This window comes from Mastomys coucha, unplaced genomic scaffold, assembly GCF_008632895.1.
Source record: "Mastomys coucha isolate ucsf_1 unplaced genomic scaffold, UCSF_Mcou_1 pScaffold22, whole genome shotgun sequence".
Lineage (NCBI taxonomy): Eukaryota > Metazoa > Chordata > Mammalia > Rodentia > Muridae > Mastomys > Mastomys coucha.
The window spans coordinates 245,484,143-245,505,780 of record NW_022196905.1 but is presented as its reverse complement, the minus strand read 5'-3'; the positions used below and the strand labels follow the sequence as shown (position 1 = coordinate 245,505,780).

General features: G+C 43.8%; 1 protein-coding gene across 2 annotated transcripts in view; it reads left to right on the top strand.

Annotated features, from left to right (window-relative positions):
• The window catches only part of Nqo1 (NAD(P)H quinone dehydrogenase 1), a 15,303-nt gene extending 3,457 nt beyond the window's left edge, over nt 1-11,846 (top strand). The window contains exons 2-6 of one of the 2 annotated variants that reach the window (XM_031337120.1): nt 5,738-5,902; nt 5,991-6,121; nt 6,557-6,670; nt 8,425-8,526; nt 10,949-11,846. In XM_031337120.1, the coding sequence (XP_031192980.1) occupies nt 5,738-5,902; nt 5,991-6,121; nt 6,557-6,670; nt 8,425-8,526; nt 10,949-11,254 (818 nt within the window). In that variant the 3' untranslated portion in view covers nt 11,255-11,846. The remainder of the gene's footprint in view (nt 1-5,737; nt 5,903-5,990; nt 6,122-6,556; nt 6,671-8,424; nt 8,527-10,948) is intronic. The other variant, XM_031337121.1, reaches the window with a different exon arrangement.
• The last annotated feature ends 9,792 nt before the right edge of the window (nt 11,847-21,638 follow it).

The following is a 21,638-nucleotide window of genomic DNA, read 5'->3' as shown; positions in this document are numbered from 1 at the left end:
TCTTTCTTTCTTTGTTTTTTTTTTCCATTTTGGAGACAGAGTCTTTCTACATAGAGCCCTGTTCCTGGAACTCACTATGTAGACCAGGTTGGCCTCGAACTCACAGAAATCTGTCTCTGCCTCCCCAGTGCTAATGCCTCCCCAGTGCTAAGATTCAAGGCTTCTACCACCACACTTGGCCTATTTTAATTTCAATAAAAAAATTACTTTTTATGAAGTTTAGGCTCTACAGTCATGAATCCCAGGTCCCCAGTCCCTACAATATCTAATAGGTGCTCAGTTAACAATGTGGTACAGCTGGCAGCTTGGTGTCTGATGACATGAGCATTTCAGGGGGTAAATGGAGTGGAAATCAGGCACAGGTCTGTGGGGGCTGGGGGGAGGAGCAAGTTCTCCTCCGTTTCAGGATTCATGGAACAATGAACAACCCATCTGTTTCTTGGTAGCCTATCAGAACAGGGGACAAGAGGCACTGGCAATATCATGTTGGGGCTGTGGGGTTGGCTCAGTTGTAGCGAGTATGAGGCTCCAGATTCGAACTCCAGCATAAAACAGAAAGCAGGTGTGGAGCCATCAGGTGGTGAGATGCAAAGCAAAGCAGACATTTGTTGGCCAGTTGTGCTAACAGGAATTCCTGGTATGTTTGAACTCATCCCAAAACACATACTTAGGTCTTTAATTACCCCGGAAGTTATTTCTGCTTGTGGAATAATTCAAATGAAAACTAGGGGCTGGAGAGCTGATTGAATTAAGAGCATTTGCTGCATAATCCTGAGGACCAGAGTTCAGATCCATGCACCCACCTCGAAAGCCCAGAAAGGGTGCCCTACAGATACCTGTAACTTCAGTTGGAATCTAGGGTGGGGTCCAACCCCTTCTTCTGGTCTCCAGAGGTAACACTCACATCAACACATACATAAAAATAAATCCTTAAAAAAATAGTTATTTAACACTAGCCCAAGAAACTATCTATACCGACAGTATCCAGAGGTTCCTTTTGTAACCTAGTCAACCATCCCTGACAAGGGGACCATTCTATTAATTTTCTAGGGAGATCATTTTATTCTCATGTCAGTAGTCGATTAAACATGCCAACATTGTCAGGTGGTGGTGATGCACACCTTTAATCCTAAGGCTGGGGAGGTGGAGACAGAGGCAGCCAGCCTGTGTTCCAGGAGAATCAGGGCTACACAGAGAAATTCTGCTTGGGGGTGGGGTGGGGTGGAGAAGCCAACGTCAGTAGACACTAATTTCTCACAGACTCAGAATGCATTCTTTATTCTTCTTGCTCATCCCTTCCTTCCATTTCAATTTTATTTTTAAAATGTATTTGTTATTATTAGAGTGGTGTGTGCCTTTGTGTGTGTGCCTGTGTGTAGGCCTGTATGTGTGTGTGCCTGTGAGTACCTGTGTGTATGTGTGTGCCTATATCTGTGTGTGCCTGTGTGTGTATGCCTATGTGTGCCTGTGTGCATGTGTATGCCTGTCTCTATGTGTGTGTGTGTGCCATTGTGTGTGCCTATGTGTGTGTGTTTGTGTGCCTATGTCCCTGTTGCACGTGTGTGTCCCTGTGTGCATATGTGTGCCTGTGTCTGTGTGCATCTACACATTTGTGTACCAGCACCACAGCATTTGTGTGAAGGCCGGAGGACAACCCTGTCCATTGTTTTCACACCCTTTCATGGGGTCTGAGGATCAGTTCCAGTCTCTGCAGATCTGTTAGCGAGACCTGGGATTTGAAGACCTCAAAGAATAGGTCGGACTACAGTCTCATACTAGAGAAAAACTTACTTCAGGTTCAGTGCACATATGTGCACGTATGTAACACAGAAAGCAGTGATCCAAGGAAGGGTGAGTTTAGAAAAACACGATCAGAAACACACGTAAAAATAAACGCCAGTAAGCACAATACTAAACATGAACAGAGCAGCTTTTTCCCGGAACTTTCTCAGGACAGTCCAATTTAAACAGAACTGCCTGGCACATGCTATGGATCATACCTGGGAAAGCAGATCTGGGTTGTTCTAAAGACAGCACTCAGCAAACCCTTTCAACCATGTTGGGTTCTATAGCTGTGTTACAACATCCAACAAGAGTAAACATGACTTAGAAATTGAATGTGTCTGTCACAGGAGGCAAGAAATCACATCCAAGAACAATCCAGGGAACAAAATGCGCATGAGGTAAAAGGCCTTCTGCCTCTTCAGGGAGCTTCTCTCACAGTTCCCCTAGGCACTGGTCAGCACTCCGGTCTTGAGGCTTTGACAGCTTTACCCACTTTCCATTTTCTTTTTTAAATTGGGAAGCTGCTGTCAGGTGGGTGAGTTCACTGGCCCCAAGGACCAAGGCCAGAGAAGTCACCACAGGGAAGGGAGGAGTAGGGGAGGGAGAGGGGAAGAGAAAGAGAGAAAGAGGCTCATGCAGAAAGAAGAGGAGAAGAAAGAAGAGGAGGAAGAGGAGGAGGAGGAGGAGGAGGAAGAGGAGGAGGAGGAGGAGGAAGAAAGAAGAGGAAGAGCCTCTTTTCATTTTTATTAGTTACTCTGCATAGCTGTGAGAAGAAGGGGTCCCAGGGCTTGTGGTAGGGGCTCCTCACCTCCTGGCAGACAGTGAGAGAAACAAACACTCAGAGGGCCAGATCTAACTTCCAGAAGCAAACCCCTAGGGACTCACTACTTCCAGCCAGCCCTACCCTTACTCCAGCCCCTGTTCCCAAAGTTCTTCTAAAGTGCCACCACAGGCTGGGGACTATGTTTCCAATCCTGGGGGCTGTAAGGATTTTTTTTTATTATTATTATTTTAAAAACAGAGTCCACTTTGGCCTTCAGGCTGGACTAGAACCTACCATCGTCCTGCTTCTGCCTCTCAAATGCTGGGATTACAGACATGAACTACTAAACCTAGTTGTGGGGGCATTCCATGTTCAAGCCATGACGCTAGAACCAAAGCATGCAAAACACACAAGCTCAATTCAAGTGCACGGCTAGCAATCATTCATCGGTTCCTTTATTTACAGTGGACTCAGTGCTGCAAGCTTGCAGCCCTGAGGTCAGATCCCTAGAACCCATTTTTGTTTGTTTGTTTGGTTTTGTTTTCTTTACAAAAGCCAGGTATGGCAGCTTATAGACAGAATGTAGGAAAACAGAGTCAGGAAAGTCCCTGGGCTTGCTGGCCTCCTTGGAAACTTCCAGACTAGATGATGTTTCAAAAAGGGTAGAAGGAGCTTGAGGAATGACATCCAAGGTTGTCCTCTGGCCTTCACATGTACACATGTGTACTCACACACATGTATAAGCACATGCATACACACACACACACACCAGAATTTAATCACTATGAGGATGTATTAAGAAGAAGAACTTAGTGGGATATTAAGGAAGTGGCTGGTGTGGGCATGGGGGGGGGGGTCCCAGCATTTGGGAGGTAGAGACAGGAGGAGTAGGGGTTCAAGGTTATCCTCTATTACATGGTGAGTTTGAAGCTAGCCTGGGCTATGTGAAACCCTTTTCTCACAGGGTGTGAGGTGATTGGGTCAAAATGGCTCTGTCTTCAGAAATGATCTGTCAAGGCCAGGCAATGGTGGCATATTCCTTTAATCCCAGCACTTGGGGGGCAGAGGCAGGTGGATTTCTGAGTTCGAGGCTAGCCTGGTCTACAGAGTGAGTTCCAGAACAGCCAGGGCTACACAGAGAAACCCTGTCTCGAAAAAAACAAAAAACAAACAAAAAAAAAATAAAAGAGAGAAATGATCTGTCAATTAGTGTGTGGAGAGATTGTTTTATAATGGGGGTGTTTTTTTTTAAAGATTTATTATTTATGTATATGAGTACACTGTAGCTGTATTGATGGTTGTGAGCCATCATGTGGTTGCTGGGAATGAAGGTTGCTTGCTCTGGTCTGGTCTAAAGACTGTTGCTGCTTTCAGATGCATCAGAAGAGGGCATCAGATCTCATTACAGATGGTTGCCTCTCTTGCCTTGTGTTACCCAGAACTGTCTTAGGACTCTTCAGAATTCTCACCAGCAAGAAGGCCTTCACTGGGTGCCACCTCCCTTCCTCCCAACTTCTAGTGCTGTGAACCAAAAAAAAACCTTCTTTTTTTTTTTTTTTTTTTTTTTTTTTTTTTTTTTTTTTTTTATAGCCATCTAGTCTGTGGTATTGAGTTACAGCAACAGCAAGGATGGCGGTTTGAATAAGAATGGTCCCCACAGGCTCATATATATGAAGGCTTGGTCACCGGGGATTGATCTGTCAGAAGGCTAAGAAGGAAGTGTATCACTCTGGGGTGGGCTTTGAGGTTTCAGAAGCCCAGGCCAGGCCCTGTGTTGGCCTCTCTTTCTCTTCCTGTGAATCAAGATGTAGCTTTCAACTACCGCTCCACTGTCATGAGTACCGCCAAGCTGCTACGATAATGGACTAACTCTTTGAAGCTGCAGCAAGCCCACAGTTCAATTCTTTCCAAGAGTTACCTTGGTCTTGATTAGTGGCCAAGACAGTAAGTAAACTAAGACAAATGGGTTCCAATAACCTGTCACTTGTCACCTCTTCCCTTATGATCCCTGGCTTCCTGGTTGCTGAAGCTTTGTTTGATATACACAGAAAAGCTGAACTCAGAGGCAAGCTTTCTTAAATGCTTCTAAGGATGGAGCCAGGACCTAGGCAAGCATTCTACCACGAGTTACTCTCTCAGCCTTAATTTTTTTTTTCTTTAACTTTTTGGATGGGGGATTTTTTTTTTTTTTTTTTTTAGGTTTTCCAAGGTCTCCTCTACCCCCCACCCCATGCTTTGCTGATGGTCTTTTCTCTCTGTGTGTCCGCTGTATGTATGTTTCCTCACACCCAATAAACACCTTTCTTCAACTGCAAAAAAATAAAATAAAAATAAAATTTGGACAGGATCTCCATATGAAGTCATGGTTGGCCTCAAGCTCAGAGATCCACCTGCCTCTGCCTCCTGAGTCTTGAGATTAAAAGTGTGTGCCACCACATCTGGTGTTTTGGAAAACTTTTTTTTTTAAAGATTTATTTATTGTTATATGTAGGTATACTGTAACTGTCTTCAGACATACCCGAAGAGGGGGTCAGATCTCATTACGGATGGTTGTGAGCACCGGGAACTCACACATTTGCATTTAAGATGGGTCCCTACCCACAGCTGGTTCTGACTGGCAAATAAAGTTACCAGGGGCAGATGGCTGGGCAGGGAGACTGAGGCAGGGGAACTCAGGGAAGAAGGATTTAGTACCACCATGCTGGGGAAGCAGAAGGATCAGGGTTGAGAGCTGCAGGGCAGAGTCGCCAACCTGTGGGAGTTGGGGATTGTGGCCCAGGAGGGCTGCAGGCCTGGGTACGGGGCAGCCAGGGTAGAGTATAGGTTTTAGTAAGTAGTAATTGAGGAATGGCAGAGGGGAGAGTGTGCTAGCAACATGGAGGATTAAAATAGAAGGCTGTGTGTGTGTGTGTGTGTGTGTGTGTGTGTGTGTGGTATATGTGAGTGTGTGTGTGTGTCGGGGGGGGGGTCTTTCATTTGAGAATCCAGAGCATTGAAGTGGCTGGTAAGGAACCCACACAGCCTCAACTTTAGATTTTCAGATGAAAGACACTTAGTTGATAATGCTAGCCACTGTTCCTCACTCTAAGAAACGAAGGTGGGCAACATGTCTGATCCCAAGCACTTTAGATTAGGGACTCACCCGTCCTGTTTGGGTTTTCTTTCCATGCCTCACATATGTCTAAACAGCGAGAAGAGCCCTGATTGTATTGGCCCATTCAGAGAGAACATCATTCAATTATGCCATGAAAGAGGCGGCCATACAGGCTCTGAAGAAGAAAGGATGGGAGGTCATGGAATCTGACCTCTACGCTATGAACTTTAACCCCATCATTTCCAGAAACGACATCACAGGTAAGAACCCTCTCTCTCCACTGACAGCGGACTCCCTGCCCCCTTGCCGTGGCCCAGCCTCAGTCCCGTCCCTCTTGCCTCCTAACAGGTAAGCTGCAGGACTCGGAGAACTTTCAGTATCCTTCTGAGTCATCTCTAGCATATAAGGAAGGCCGCCTGAGCCCAGATATTGTGGCTGAACAGAAAAAGCTGGAAGCTGCAGACCTGGTGATATTTCAGGTATCACATAGGACAGAAATCATAAGAAAGCCGTGTCTGGGGTGTTTGTCCTTAGGGGCCTGGAGCCCTCTGAATTTGAAGTGATGGCAGTCAGAAGGTGTGCGGTTGAGCTGATGTGCTTTGCGTATTTACGTTTATTTGTATTTGTGTGTGTGTGTGTGTGTGTGTGTGTGTGTGTGTGTTATGCTGCACAGGCTGGCTTTCAGCAATCCTGCAGCCCCAGCCTCATGAAGTAGTTCACCCTAGGGAAGCAAGGCACTTCCCCTCCTCCCCTCCTCCCACCATTTAGCTTTTCCAGAGGAAATGACAAGGGTGAAGGTGCCCTATGGTGACACTGTGGACAGTTGCCCAGCACCTACGCTCTTCCTGGTCACGTGGGGAAGGGCGAGTGTGTGAGAATACAGTGATCTGACCTCTTGGTCTTCTGCCCCACAGTTCCCATTGTATTGGTTTGGGGTGCCCGCCATTCTCAAAGGCTGGTTTGAGAGAGTGCTCGTGGCAGGATTTGCCTATACCTACGCCACCATGTATGACAACGGTCCTTTCCAGGTAGGTGAACCATTGGCCATTTACTGAGTAGATTCTACTCTGAGAGCACAGATGGACTCTTAAGACCAGGGAGGATGCATTGTATAGCTCTTATTAAATCAAATGACAGGATGTTTTGGATTTGCTTGATTTTTTTTTTTAACATTTACTTACTATTTTATGTATGTGGGTGTTTTTTGACACAATGTTTTAGATTTGTTTGATTCTTTTTTATATTTACTTATTATTTTATGTATATGATTGTTTCTATGTCTGTGTACCACATGTGTGCAGTGGTCAAGGAGTCCAGGAAAGGGGTCACATCTTCCTGGAACTGGAGTCACAGGACAGTCATGAGCCACCATGGGTGCTGGGGACTGAACTTGGGTCTTCTGAAGAACAGCCAGTGCTCTTAACCCCCATTCCATCTCTCCAGACTGCTATTTATTCATAGATGTGGGAGAGACACATGCCTGCCACAGTGTGTTATGTGGAAGTCAGGGGACAAGTTGCAGACAGATCAGGCTCAGGTCGCCAGGCTTGGTGGCAAGTGGCTTTACCAGCTAAACCATCTCACCAGCCTTTGGACTTTGTTTTAAAGTGTTCCAGGAAAAAACAAAAAACAAAAAAAACCCAACTTGAAAAAGTAAGTGTTGAGGGGATTAATAAGTGACTGGCGTGGGAGAGATAAACTAGACTTCAAGCTGTTTGGTAGATTTTTTTTTTTTTTTTTTTTTTTTTTTTTTTTTTTTTTTTTTTTTTGGTTATCCTTGTATCTTCATGCTTGAGATTTTTCCATAGTAAAAATAAAAATGGAAAAATCTTCCTGATTTTGTGACAGACATCTAAAATCTCATTTGGGTGGGAAAGGCAGGAAGACCAGGAGTTCAAGGCCATCCTCAGCTACTTAGTGAGTTTTAGGCCAGTACATGAGATCCTGTCTGAATAAAACACAAAACTGAAAAAAAGAATCTTTGTTGTCTGGAGGTCAAATAGTGACAAGAACTATCTTGTGCCTTTTTTTTTTTTTTAAATAGATTTTTAAACATGTATTTACTCTTCTTTTATGTACATTGGTGTTTTCTTGCATGTATGTCTGAAGGAAGGTATGAGATTCCCCTGGAACAGGAGTTACAGTTGTAAGCTGCCATCTGGGTGCTGGGAATGGAACCTGGGTCCTCTGGAAGAGCAGCCAGGGCTTATAACCACTGAGCCATCTCTTCAGCCTCAACTTTTTTTTTTTTTCCTGGTTTTCCGAGACAGGATTTCTCTGTGTAGCCCTGGCTGTCCTGGAACTCACTCTGTAGACCAGGCTGGCCTCGAACTCAGAAATCCGCCTGCCTCTGCCTCCCAAGTGCTGGGATGAAAGGCGTGTGCCACCACTGCCCTCAACTTTTTTTTTTTAAATTAAATTAATAAAAATTGACACAGGGTCTTATGATGTAGCCCCTGGCTGGCTTGGAACTCACTCAGAAAGACCCATCTGCCTCTGTCTCCTGAGCACTGGGATTAAAGTCGTGAGCCACCATATCCAGCTGTCTCCTAAAGTTTTGAGTGAGTTGACAATTTGTGCTGTAGCCATGGCTACTCGCAGCCCTATGCTGGTCCCGGCCACAGTTGGAACATGTGCAGAGTCACGCTGAGGTGGCAGGGGACCCGAAGCCTGAAATAATAACACTGAGAAGGTGGCCTCATTCGTCCTTCTCCCCGGAGCCCTGTTCATTAACTCACTGGGACCCAGGAGAGGAGCTGGTGACACTTGTTTTCTCTTTCAGAATAAGAAGACCTTACTCTCCATCACCACTGGGGGTAGCGGCTCCATGTACTCTCTTCAGGGTGTCCATGGGGACATGAACGTCATTCTCTGGCCAATTCAGGTAGCCCCCTGTCGGTGAACTTCCAGAAGAGTTTGTTAGCTGAGCGTTCCTTGGAGTCCAAATCTCCAGACAGTAACTAAGAACTGACCCGAGGTGTGAGGGGGGTAGCCAGGGAACAGGGCAGCCGCTCCTGTGCTTCCTTCAGGAGCTTGTGAGAAGACCCAGGGCACGTGGATAAAGCAGTCTCTCTTAACCAATGTGCACTGGGATCTCAGCATGTGCAGCCAAGGCCTTGGCTTTCTCTAGTCTTCCTGGAATTGTATCTGCAACCCCAGAACATTTTAATAAAGAGAAAATATGTATGTGTGTGTGTGCCCGTGTGTGCCTGTGTGCATGCAAATGTGTGCTTGTGTGCATGTGTGTGTGTGTGTGTGTGTGTGTGTGTGTGTGTGTGTGTATCAGAGGTCAACTTTTGGGAGTCTGCTCTCCCTTTCCACTTTGTTGATACTAGGATTTCCTTGGCTTTTGTAGTAGTTTGTGGTCAAGGCTCACTGGCTTTGAACTTCTGGGTAGTTCTGTCTCTGCCCCCCATCTTGCCTTGGCATGCTGGGATTGCAGATTCATGCTGCTGCATATATACATGAATGAATTTATATACATATATATATATGTGTGTGTGTGTGTATATGTGTATATATATACATATATGTATATACATATATGTGTAAATATATACATATATGTATGTGTATATTTATGTGTATATATATTTACATATATATATACACAGATTTTTTGAGACAGGGTTTCTCTGTGTAGCCCTGACTGTCCTGAAACTCACTCTGTAGACCAGCTGGCCTCAAACCCAGAGATCCACCCACCTCTGCCTCCTGAGTGCAGGGATTAAAGGCCACCACCACCCAGCTGCATTCACTTTTTTACACAGGTTCTGGGCTCTCTCTCCATCAGGCTTACAAGGCTAGCACCTTTACTCTACTTGCTGAACCATCTCTCCAGCCCTTTTATTGTTTTAAGGTGGGGAGAGGTTCATATATAATCCCAAGGTGGACTTGAACTTGTGATGCTTCTCCTGCCTCAACCTGTTGGGTGCTGGGTTTAAGGCATGGACTGCCATCTCTGGCTCCTCAGGACAAGAGTCAAGTTCATTGAGCTTGTCTCAGAGGTGGGCTTCAGGGTCCTTAGACGCTGAGGGTTATGTCCACTCAGGACTGGGACTGCAGAGGAGAGCGAGCAAGTGAGATGGGTACTGGAAAGACCATTCGTAAAGACGGAGCTCATCTTGTGGAGAGGCAGAAAAATGCACATCCACACGACCTGGCATGAGCCAGTGCCAAGGAGCAAGCACTCTCCCTAATGTAATACAATTTCCGGCTCTTTTGGCAGAGGATCCAGGTTGGCACAGTTTCAAGGTTTTTACTCATTCAAGCTCAGCCAAGGAGGTTGAGCCAGGTGACAGCTAGGGAGGGGCGGAAGGTAAGAGAAGACCGGTGTCAATTCCCCAGGGCACATCAGGCCTCTGACTGCATTTTCTCCCACTGGCAAACCCAACTCACCTTCTCCAAAGGTTAAGTTTTATTTTATGAGTTTTGCCTGCTGTTTGTCTGTGTTGTCTGTGCTGTTTATGCAATGTTCACGGTGGCCAGAAGAGTTCTTTGGATTCCCTGGAACAGCAGTTACAGATGGTTGTGAGCCACCATGTGGGTCCTGGGAATCAAACCCAGTTCTTCTGGAAGAGCAGCCAAAGCTCTTAATCACCAAGGCATCTCTCTAGCTGCAAAACTTTTGTTTTTGTTTGTTTGTTTGTTTTAAAGATTTCTATTTATGTATTTTATTGCTCTGGGTGTGTATGCTACATTTTTGTGGGTGCCCACAGAGGTCAGAAAAGGTCATCCAAAGCTGGGCAGTGGTGACACACGCCTTTAATCCCAGCACTTGGGAGGCAGAGGCAGGCAGATTTCTGAGTTCGAGGCCAGCCTGGTCTACAAGAGTGAGTTCCAGGACAGCCAGGGCTACACAGAGAAACTCTGTCTCAAAAAACAAAAACAAGGACTGGAGAAATGGCTCAGCGGTTAAGAGCACTGACTGCTCTTCCAGAGGTCCTGAGTTCAATTCCCAGCAACCACATGGTGGCTCACAACCATCTGTACTGAGATCTGACGCCCTCTTCTGGTGTGTTTGAAGACAGCTACAATGTACTCATCATATATATATAAAATAAATAAAATCTTTAAAACAAAAAAGAAAAAAAAAAAAAGAAAAGAAAAGGTCATCCAATCCCTTAGAACTGGAGTGACAGGTGAGTCTCTCCATATGGGTGCTGGGAACCAAGCTGGATTCTCTGAAAGAGCAGTTAAGTCTTAACCTTTGAGCCAGCTCTTCAGACCTCAGATCAACTTCTGACGCCCGTTTACAGTACAGACTTAACTCCTGTGACTCACGTCTGTGTTCTGTTTCTCTCCAGAGTGGCATTCTGCGTTTCTGTGGCTTCCAGGTCTTAGAACCTCAACTGGTGTACAGCATTGGCCACACTCCACCAGATGCCCGCACACAGATCCTGGAAGGATGGAAGAAGCGCCTGGATACTGTCTGGGAGGAGACCCCACTCTATTTTGCTCCAAGCAACCTGTTTGACCTAAACTTCCAGGCAGGATTCTTACTGAAAAAGGAGGTTCAAGAGGAGCAAAAAAAGAACAAGTTTGGCCTCTCCGTGGGCCATCACCTGGGCAAGTCCATTCCGGCTGACAACCAGATCAAAGCTAGAAAATAAGATTTTTTTTTTCTAACATGTAGTTAGACCCAGCTTTCTTTTTTCCCAGCTTGCCTGATTGCTTTTATTTTTTTTCCCTTTGCTCCGCTTTTTTGGATAGTTCTGCCGTGGCCATAACAGCAAAATGAATGAAGTCATATTAGGGGCTTCAGGTGGTCTGGGATATGAATCAGGGAGAAGTACAGAGACAAGCTGGAAAATACTCTTCTAGGTCATTTATGCAATATATGCCCTTTTCTTAGGGCTAGCCCCAGCTAGATGGCATCCAATCCTCCATTGGTTCATTGCCTTTAATTACCTCTCTGTGGTTTAGGGCAGAAGGGAATTGCTCAAAGAAAACAAGGGCTGAGGGACTAACTTGTTTAGCACTTAGCAGTTAGCTAAAGCCTGTTTATGATACATCCTGGTTTCAATTACTGTGCAATGACTGACATGCCACCCAGGGGATTGCTCCCCAGCTCTTCTCAGTCTTGTACACAGCACACCCAGGTCCTGGGAAATGAATATTAAAACAGATCTCCGTCTCATTCTTTCGTTTTTTTGTTTTGTTTTGTTTTGTTTTGTTTTTGTCAAAATAAATGAATATATCATATATCAGATGGTGGTGCATGCCTTTAAGCCCTTCAATACTTAAAAATCAATAGTCCTCTACTGAGCTGGAGATGGCTCAGCAGCTAAGAGCACTTCTTGCTCTTGCAGAAAACCCCCATAAAGGCTAACAGTTTCTAACCCCAGTTCCAAAGGATCCAGTGCCCTCTCCTGGCTTCTGCAGGTACTGCATGCACAGAGTGCACAGACATATATGCAACCTAAATAAATAAATAAATGGGTATAAAAAACATAAAAATAAATCCTAAGTGCCAAAATGAAGCCAGTAGCCTTCTACCAAAGCAAAAAACCCTGACATATACAAACGTCTGGAAGGTTTTTCTGTACTCTTGTGAAATCAATGACATTCCTTTTTTATCTTTAAAGAAAAGATCAGTTGATCAGTTTTATTTTTAATTGTGTATGTGTGTGTGTGTGTGTGTGTGTGTGTGTGTGTGTGCACTTGCCTGAGGGTTTGTGACTATGTGTGTACAAGTGCTCATAGACTCCAGAAGAGGACCTTCTAGCACCCAGAGCCAGAGTTCCAGGTGATTGTGAGCCACTCGAGTGGGTGCTGGGGAGTCAAACTCAGATCCTTTGCAAGAGCAGCAACTGCTCCTAGCTATGAAACCTTCCTCCAGCCCTGATAATTACATTCTATTTATGGAAATGTATGGGTATCATGTAGGTCTTCTTATTTATAGTAAATAATTTTAAGTGTGTGTGTGTGTTGATGTCTAATGATAGTCTTACAACTATAAAGCAAGTTCCCTACTGTTGAACTACATTCTCAGTTCCCAATCTTGGCATGAAATTAAGTTTTATTTAGGTGTGTGTGCACACATGTGGTGTGCTGTGGAGAATAGAAGATGGAATTACATCTCCTGGCTGGAGGTACAGGCTCTTGTAAGCCCCCCTGATGTAAGTGCCCAGAACTGAATTCCACTTAGTCCTCTGCTAGGACAGCAAGGGCTTTTATATGTTGAGCCACCTCTTTCTAGCCGCTCAGTTTAAAATCTTGAATGCAAGCCAGGCAGTGGTGGCACACACCTTTAATCCCAGCATTTGGGAAGCAGAGGCAGGTGGATTTGAGTTCGAAGCCAGTCTGGTCTACAGAGTGAGTTCCAGGACAGCTAGGACTATACAGAGAAACCCTGTCTCGAAAAACAAACAAACAAAACAAAACAAAAATCTTGAATGTATATTGGGCATGTTGGTGGCACATGGCTATCACCCCAGCACTCAGGAGACCAAGGAAGGAAGAAAGGTTAGAAATTTAAGGTCATCTTGACCTACACAGTGAGTCTGAAACCATCTTGGGTTACATGAGATCCTATCTCTAGAAACAAACCTTGAAGTATCTCTCTTTCCATTTGTGTGCAATTCATGGAAACAATAGTGCTCCCTCTTGTGGCAAATGGGAAGGAAGAAAGTATATAAAACTAAGTGGCCAGAAAATTTGCAGACCTGACAACGCTGGATGCTTTGGAATTCATTTTAGCAAATCAACTCATTTCTTCTGGTACCAGGCTGATTAAGTCATGGTTATCTAGAGGAGCAGGACTTACAGAATGAGTCTAGACAGATAGATGGATGGATGGATGGGTAGATAGATAGATAGACAGACAGACAGAAAGGGGATGTATTAGATTGGTTTGCAGGCTATGGTCCAGTTTCTCCAACAATAACTGTCTACCAACAGAAGATCCAAGAATCCAGTTGAATTTTTGTCCATGACATTAGATATTGTTAGTCCCACAGGTTGAGAGTAAGACCACTGCCACAATCTTCCAGACAAATTTGAAGCAAGCTTTCTGTTGTTTTTTATTTTTTGTTTGTTTGTTTGTTTTTGTTTTTTTGAGACAGGGTTTCTCTGTGTAGCCCTGGCTGTCCTGGAACTCACTCTGTAGACTAGGCTGGCCTCGAACTCAGAAATCCACCTGCCTCTGCCTCCCAAGTCCTGGGATTAAAAGTGTGCGCCACCACTGCCTGGCTGAAGCAAGCCTTAATTAAATACTGGCCAGGAGGATGGACTGGCCAGGTCTATTCCAGGGTACCCATGAAATGGCCATGAGTCACATTTTGCAGAGGCTTAAGAATGCAACCCCATAAGTATTTTTCATCACGTGTGATCAAGCTCATCTGGTGCAGTTGAGTCAACCAAACTTGTTTAGGGGAGTGAAGACACGTGCCTTGTTATCTCTCAGAAACAACAGCTTCCAGTATTTCAGGAAGTGTCTGTCCCTGGGTGAGAGGCTTACAGGTAAGAGGCACTTTTGTTTCATGGGTCTCTTAGGAACAGTAAATTAAAATGTAATTTTGTCTCTCACAGTGTTTCAGCTGATCTTCAGTATACACCAGAATTCCAAAGAGGTAGGCTAGCATACCAGTGCAGGCATGGATTTACTAGTGAGAGTGAGGGCAAGCAGGCAAAAAAAGCAACCTTCCTTCTTCTGTGCCCTTCATATAGGCTGCCAGCAGACAGTGTGGCCTAGATTAAAGATGGACCTTCCCATTTTAAATGATTTAATTAAAAAAAAAATCCCTCCCTGGGCAGTGGTGGTGCATGCCTTTAATCCCAGCACTTGGGAGGCAGAGGCAGGCAGATTTCTGAGTTCAAGGCCAGCTTGGTCTACAGCGTGAGTTCCAGGACAGCCAGGGTTACACAGAGAAACCCTGTCTTGAAAAATAACAATTAAAAAAAATAAATAAGGAAAGAAAGAAAGAAAAAAATCCCTCACAGGAGTATACAACTACTTGAGTTTTAGCTAATTCCTGATGCCACACAGGCTGCCACACAGGCTGAAGGGAAACATATGGAAAAGTTCCACCTGTGACAGGACTCAGAAAGAAGGCATTGCTGGCTAGTTCTTATGTCTTCTTTTCTTTTTTTTTTTCTTTTCTTCCTTTTCTTCCTTTTCTTTCAGGGTTTCTCTGTGCAGCCCTGGATGTCTTGGAACTTACTCTGTAGACCAGGCTGGCCTCGAACTCAGAAATCCACCTGCCTCTGCCTCCCAAGTGCTGGGATTAAAGGCATGTGCCACCACCGCCCTGCTGGTTCTGGGTTCTTTAAGAAAGCAGGCTGAGTAAGCCGGTAAGCAGCACCCTCCCATGGCCTTTGCACCAGTTCCTGCCTCTAGGTTCCTGCCCTGCTTGAGTTCCTGCCCTGATTTCCCTCAGTGATGTACTATAAACTGTAAATTGAAATAAAACCTTTCCTCCCTAAGTTACTTTTGGTCTGGCGTTTTATGACAGCAGTAAGACCAAACAGAACTTGGCTCCTGAGGATTAGGGTTGGGGGCTAGGCATTCTTTTCCTGATGTTTTAAGAAAACTGCACACCAATAACAGCCTTGGTGGTAAGGATAATTAAAGGACTATATCTTTTTTAACAAATAAACTTTATTCTTGGGAATTTCATATACACACACAATGAAATATATCCACCCAATGACCCCCCTCCAACTCCCTCCCTATCTCCCTCTAACAAGTCCCTCCTCACAATTTCCTGTCTTGTTCAATTTCTTTTTGTGATGGCCCACTAAGTTTAACTAGTGCTGGATTTGCATGGGTATGGGGCCTTCCACTGGAGCACAAGAAATCTACCAGGGGAACACCCTAAAAGAATGATCCTTCCCTCCCAGAGCAGCTACCAACTGGTAATAGGAACACAGTTAAGGGGAGGTCTGATGAGCACCTCCCTCATCTATGCTAGAACTTTGGCTGGCTTGATCTTGTGCAGATAATCTTAGCTGCTGTGAGTTCATGGTCACCATATCCTAAGTAAAGGAAAATGGTATCTAGTGGATGAGACAACAGAACAGGGTGGCATCAGGACTAGTAATACTAATACTGTGTATTTACTGTGAACCAGGAACTAAGTAAATTAATACACATTACTGGCTTAGCTCTGGTGACAACACTAAGGGGACAGTCTCCTTTACAAAAATACTTGTATACATACAAATTGGTGTATGGGGTTGCCAAGTATGGAAGTCAAGGCTCCATACAGGACCAAACTCAACACCCCTTGCTTTTGTTTTGGTATTTGTGTTGTGTGCATGCATGCAAGCAAGCATGTCACAGTGCATTTCTAGAGGTCAGAGGATAACTGTAAAGATTCTCTGGGTTCTGGGGATTGAACTCAAGATTGTCAGGCTTATGAGACAAGCACCTTTACCAAACAAACACTCATGGTGGCTTTTGTTTTGAAAGACTAATTCTACTTATGTGTATGTATGAAGTGGAAGCTTCTAGTTTCTTTGGAAAGTTAGTTATGTCAAATGTTTTGCTGGGTGAAAGGATGTTTTGATATAGCAAACACGTGACCCAGGACACAGGAGTATATGGCCCCACAGACAGTGGAAGACGAGCACTGGGCATTGATTTTGTTTGCGCCAGCTCACTGTTCTTCGCTAATAACATCCATGTATTGGTTCACCTTCCATATTGTAGTTGAGCTCAACTTGTGGTAGCACAACTATTGAAAGAAACTCACCCAAGAACTCCTGCAGCAGCTTGCCACTTCTGCGGCCTCTCCTCAGGCCAGGTGGCGAGCCTTAGGGTTGCTTCAGGACTGAACTACAGAGGCTGGTTCATGTCTGGTGTTGGCCTACTTAGGGAACTGGATTGAAGTAGCAGGCTTGTGTGTGGTGTCTGCCTGTCTAGAGGACTGGGTTGCAGCTGCTGGCTTGTATTTGGTGTTTGCTATGGGACTGAACTGCTGCCAAAGAAGATCGAGCTCACTCCCAAACAACTATTGCTGAACAGGTCCACTGCTCCCACATCCTAGTAACTTCTTCTCTTCCATTACCTCTGCTGGGTGGCTGGGCTAGAGCAGAGGCTGAACCCTTGGAAGTGCCCGCTGAGGCCAGAAAAGGGCGTCTGATTGCATGGGACTGGAGTTGCTGGCAGTTGTGAGCTGCCTGATATGGGGCAGGAACCAAGCTCAGGTCCTCTGCAAAGAAGCATGAGCTCTTAACTGCTGAGCCATCTTTCCAACTGCCTTTTCATCTTGGTTACTATATCTTTTCAGTGCTGTTTAGGCTTCTCAATGACAAATGTTTACATTTTCTGACTTTATGTGCACATGGGTGGTGTTCGTACATCTTGTGTGCACCTGTGTTTATGCGTAGTGGGCAGAGGCTGTCGTCAGGTCTGTTTGATTGTTCTGTACCTCAAGCCCTTATAAGGCTCCACTGAAGCTGGAGCTCAGAGATTCAGCGAGGTTGAACCGTGGGAAGCCGTTTCCATCTCCCCAGTGCTGGAGTTAGATGCATATCGCACCTGGCTTTTTCTTTTCTTTCCTTTCCTTTTCTTTCTCTCTCTCTTTCTAAGAATTATTTATTTTATTTATATGAGTACACTGTTGCTGTCTTCAGACACATTAGAAGAGGGCATCGGATGCCCATTACAGATGGTTGTGAGCCACCATGCGGTTGCTGGGAATTGAATTCAGGACCTCTGGAAGAGCAGTCAGTGCTCCTAACCTCTGAGCCGTCTCTCCAGATCCACATCGGGCTTTTTCTGAGGTGGTAGGATCTCAATGGAGTTCTTCATCTTTGTTGGCACACATGTGACTGGCTTGCCTTGAAATCACAAAGATCTGCCCACTATGCCCTGCTAAGGCAGTTTTTCATATATTATATTCATGATATCCTTGTATCACCTTATTACTAATTTGTTTGTCTTTGATTCACCCTTTCCCACATCATCGGTTAGTAAACATATTAATTCTTTTTTGAGATGCTGTGGCTGGGCAGTGGTGGTGCACACCTTTAATCCCAGCACTTGGGAGGCAGAGACAGGCGGATTTCTGAGTTCGAGGCCAGCATGGTCTACAGAGTGAGTTCCAGGACAGCTAGGGCTACACAGAGAAACCCTGTCTCAGAAAAAAATAAAAAACCAAAAAAAAAAAAAAAAAAAAAAAAAAAAAAAAAAAAAAAAAAAAGAGACGCTATGAACTGAATCAGGGCTTTGCACCTGCTAAGTGAGTCCTCTAATCAGAAGTTCCATGCTGAGTCCCTCACACATGGTTCCTATCACTTCCTCAGCTGTTTCCAGTCTCCGCCATTTCCCTACATTGCTGATACATTCAGGCCAACACAAAAGTCTGAGGAAAAAAGATCACCATCCACTGCAAAATGAAAACTTTCAATGTTTTATTTTTGACTGCAGCTGTTTACAGAAATATAATTGCGAGTATACAAATGTTCCAATAGAAGCAAAATATCTTTTTAATATTTAACAAGTTATCACAGATAGCTAAAAACATAGATGCAAATGAAATTCCCCCAGAGAACAAACTGAGAATATCTGGTGTCAGTGCTCTGAAATTCCAACTATGAAGCTGTATACACAATGTCACTCTTACATCACTACAGGACAATGCAAGAAGGCAGGTCAGTGGTTGATCAGTGTGCTCAAGCAGATAAAATTAAACAAAACTCAAAATGGCAGAATGGCAGCTAAATCACTTGAGAACACGTTAATGAAATATTCCAAGTTACTCATTAAAACAGGAAGTAAAAGAAGAGAGTGAAACTCAGTCAAGTTGCCAGGAAAGCAGCAATCACTTGGAGCTTATTCCTTAGAGGAACAAGGTGAACAGACACATTCATTAGATAGAAGGGGTTAGTTCAACTGCACTGCAGAAGCTCTCTAATGAGTGAACTTGTGATCACTTTGGTGCAGGACAGCTCTTTCTTTTTTTTTTCTTTTCTTTTCTCGTCTGTCTGTCTGTCTCCCTCTCTTTTTGGTACTGGAGATTACACCTACCTTGGGCCTTATATATACAAAGGCCCCATCACTGAGCTCTAACTCCAGCCAGGACAGGTTTTTATTGGTCACAGAAGTTTGGTTCTCAACTCACTTGCAAGCATCTGGGATTATGTGTGAGTGTAAGCTTTCCTGAGGCTCACTAGCTTAAATAGTAACAATAGGCCACCCCTACAAACTATGCATATTATTACTGCTGGGGTGGGTTCTGGGTAGGGGAAGGACCAATGTGAGAAAGCAGGTAGGGGTGACATGGTAGGATCTTTAAAGGAGGTATTACAAACTTGGTTAAATAAGTTGTGTAGAATGTTCTGGATTCAGTGACAGAAGGGAAAGGGAGGGTGTCGCTACAGCATCCCAACAGCTTGCCTACTTACTTTCCAGCACCAGTTTGTAGAGTAAGCCACTTAGCACTGCTAGCATGGGACAGAAGCAGTGATTCTTAGAAAGCAAGTATTCATTCAGTTTTATTCTGAAAAGTGAATCTCTCTTTCATGAGTTAACTCATCAGTGATTTGTAAACAGTGGAAGGAAGATTAATGATGTAAGTGCTGAATTCTAAAGGAAAAAAAGCCAAACCTGCTTAGCTTGTATTCATTAAGATGCACACAACTAAGAAGGGAGATACCCAAATTATAAAATGCACTGTCTTATTATTTGTTAAGTACTTCACTTGAAGTTTGAGTTCCAAGGAGAACCATCACTTGACTGCAAGTGTTCAAATGCTAGGTAAGGTACTTGAAAAAAAAAACTATTAAGAGAAGAAATTAAACAAGGTGCTATGTTGGCCTGGCCAGCCATCTATCTAAGATCTCAGATACAAGAAAAATGGTATGGAATGGCAATTCTGTTCTGAGAGCTGGTCTAGCCAGAGCCAAAACCATGGTCTGCTGGTAAATTAAGAGGCAACAAAGATAAAGCTTGTATTACACTGCCCACAATGTACCCATGTTATGCATAAACAGGAGACTGTAGCACCCATCAATTATTTTAGCTAAGTAAATGTCACAACAATTAAAGAAATACAGAACTTTGCACCTATATATTGAAATCAGTCAGTTAATGTAAACTTTTTAGTCAGTGGTAGGGAAATGCCAAACTAAATTAAATGAATTATTAATAACTACATTATATATACATATAACACATGCATTTCTTAGGCAGTACTGAGAATAAATTATTATTGTTGATAAATGATCACAGATAACTACGTAAGGCTAAATATACACAAAGAAAAATAATTTTCTCTTAAGAGTGGGGAAGAAATTCTCTAGCTTTCACTAGATAGAGCTCATCCTGGCTCTGAAACTAAGGATGCACTGGACTCACCTGGGGACTTGGGTTAGAGAGACTGCTGGGCCCCACTTCAGATCTAACTCAATATGCCTGGGCCGATGCCCAAGAATGTGCACCTCTAACTAGTTCCCTCTTCATACTGATGTTAGCTGCTAGGTGGAGGACTGTGCTGGTTTACACAGACCACACGGGTAGAAGACATACACTATAGCATTCTTATATAAGGGACATGAAACACACAGGAAGGGGAATGGTTCTAAATAGCTCTCAACATACTCATCAGCCAGTCAAATATTTTACTATTTCTAAAATGGTCTGCAAAATGTAGTCATTTCCCTACAGCTACATTTCAAGGTCTTAAGTCCTTTAGAAAATAGTAATTTCACACTTATTATAAGTTACTTTAAATAAGCAGGCACCCAACACACCAAGCCATCTATCCAAAATAAATATGCAGTATTCCGAATAGTTAAGATGTATTCTTGGCTTTGGAATGATTAAAGTGCACAATAGAGTATTAAAAATACTGCATAAGTATGCCATCTTCAGTCCATCAACAGTTACAAACATACTTGTATGGGGCACACAGCTCTGTGCCAGAGTTTAAGTTACTACTGTCCTGAATTTGTTGCTGATGGCCCTTTCTTCAAGCACCACCATAAAGAGTTGGGTCAGAAACAAAACGGACAAAACCAGGATACTCAATCCAACTGTATCTGATACTAAGGCATTACTTTAGCTGTCCCACAACTCAAATGACATCTAAGTTTTGTCTGACATTAAGTTTCCCAAAGTCAATTCACTAAAGGTCCGATAGACAAGAAATAAACTACTTTGCCACATTTAATTAGGAAAAAAAAAAAAAATCAATGTTACCCCCAGGCCTTACCAAACTTCCGTTTTAGTGACTGCTTCCCCTCCCCCAGCTAATTAGGGTCAGAGAAGCAGCTGTGAGTAGTGCCTTCACAACATTTAACACACATTTTTGTGCATGAAGTCTCACAGACAGCCAAATTTTTATTCTTATTCAGGTGAGAACCATCTACAATTTGTTGGGATGAGAAAATTAGACTTGATTCACACAAGCCTGAACAGTGTGTACTTACCTTCCCAAGCAATTCTGCTAAAGTACTTTCTCTATTATTTTTAAGTCAAAGGAACTGACAAAGTTATCTTCTATGGCGACCAAGAAATGGAGAAAAGAATGGTCACGTGGAAAAAGTACAAGTTGGGACCTGATAAAACCAGTTGTTCACATAATTTTGGCAATAGTGGAAGGTGGAGTTTTGAGAAGGGGGCACTGTGCTTGCTTCAGCAGCACATATACTAAAGAAGGGGGCACTGGCATGGTAAAAAAGGCACTTTTCTATAACATTTAATCTACATATAAAATATTAATGTAAAAAATTGCCTGAAAGAGCAAGAGTGGTAAAAACAGAACTTAATTAATATATGAGGCTTAGGATGGCATGAAAATAGAGAGTTAAAAAGTAATTATGGTATTGGGATAATTTACAAATGACACTGAAGAGAGTCAATCTCCTGCATCATGATGTCACCTCCAGTTTTAGCTCTAGTGACAAAAGCAGGCAGAATGGGAAAGCGCTCAGTATGTGTGATGGGTGGGTGAGTACTAATCCTCTTGCTAGTGTGTATACCCAAGATAGATTGGTCTCTCTCTCTCTCTCTCTCTCTCTCTCCCTCTCTCTCCCTCTTTCTCTCTC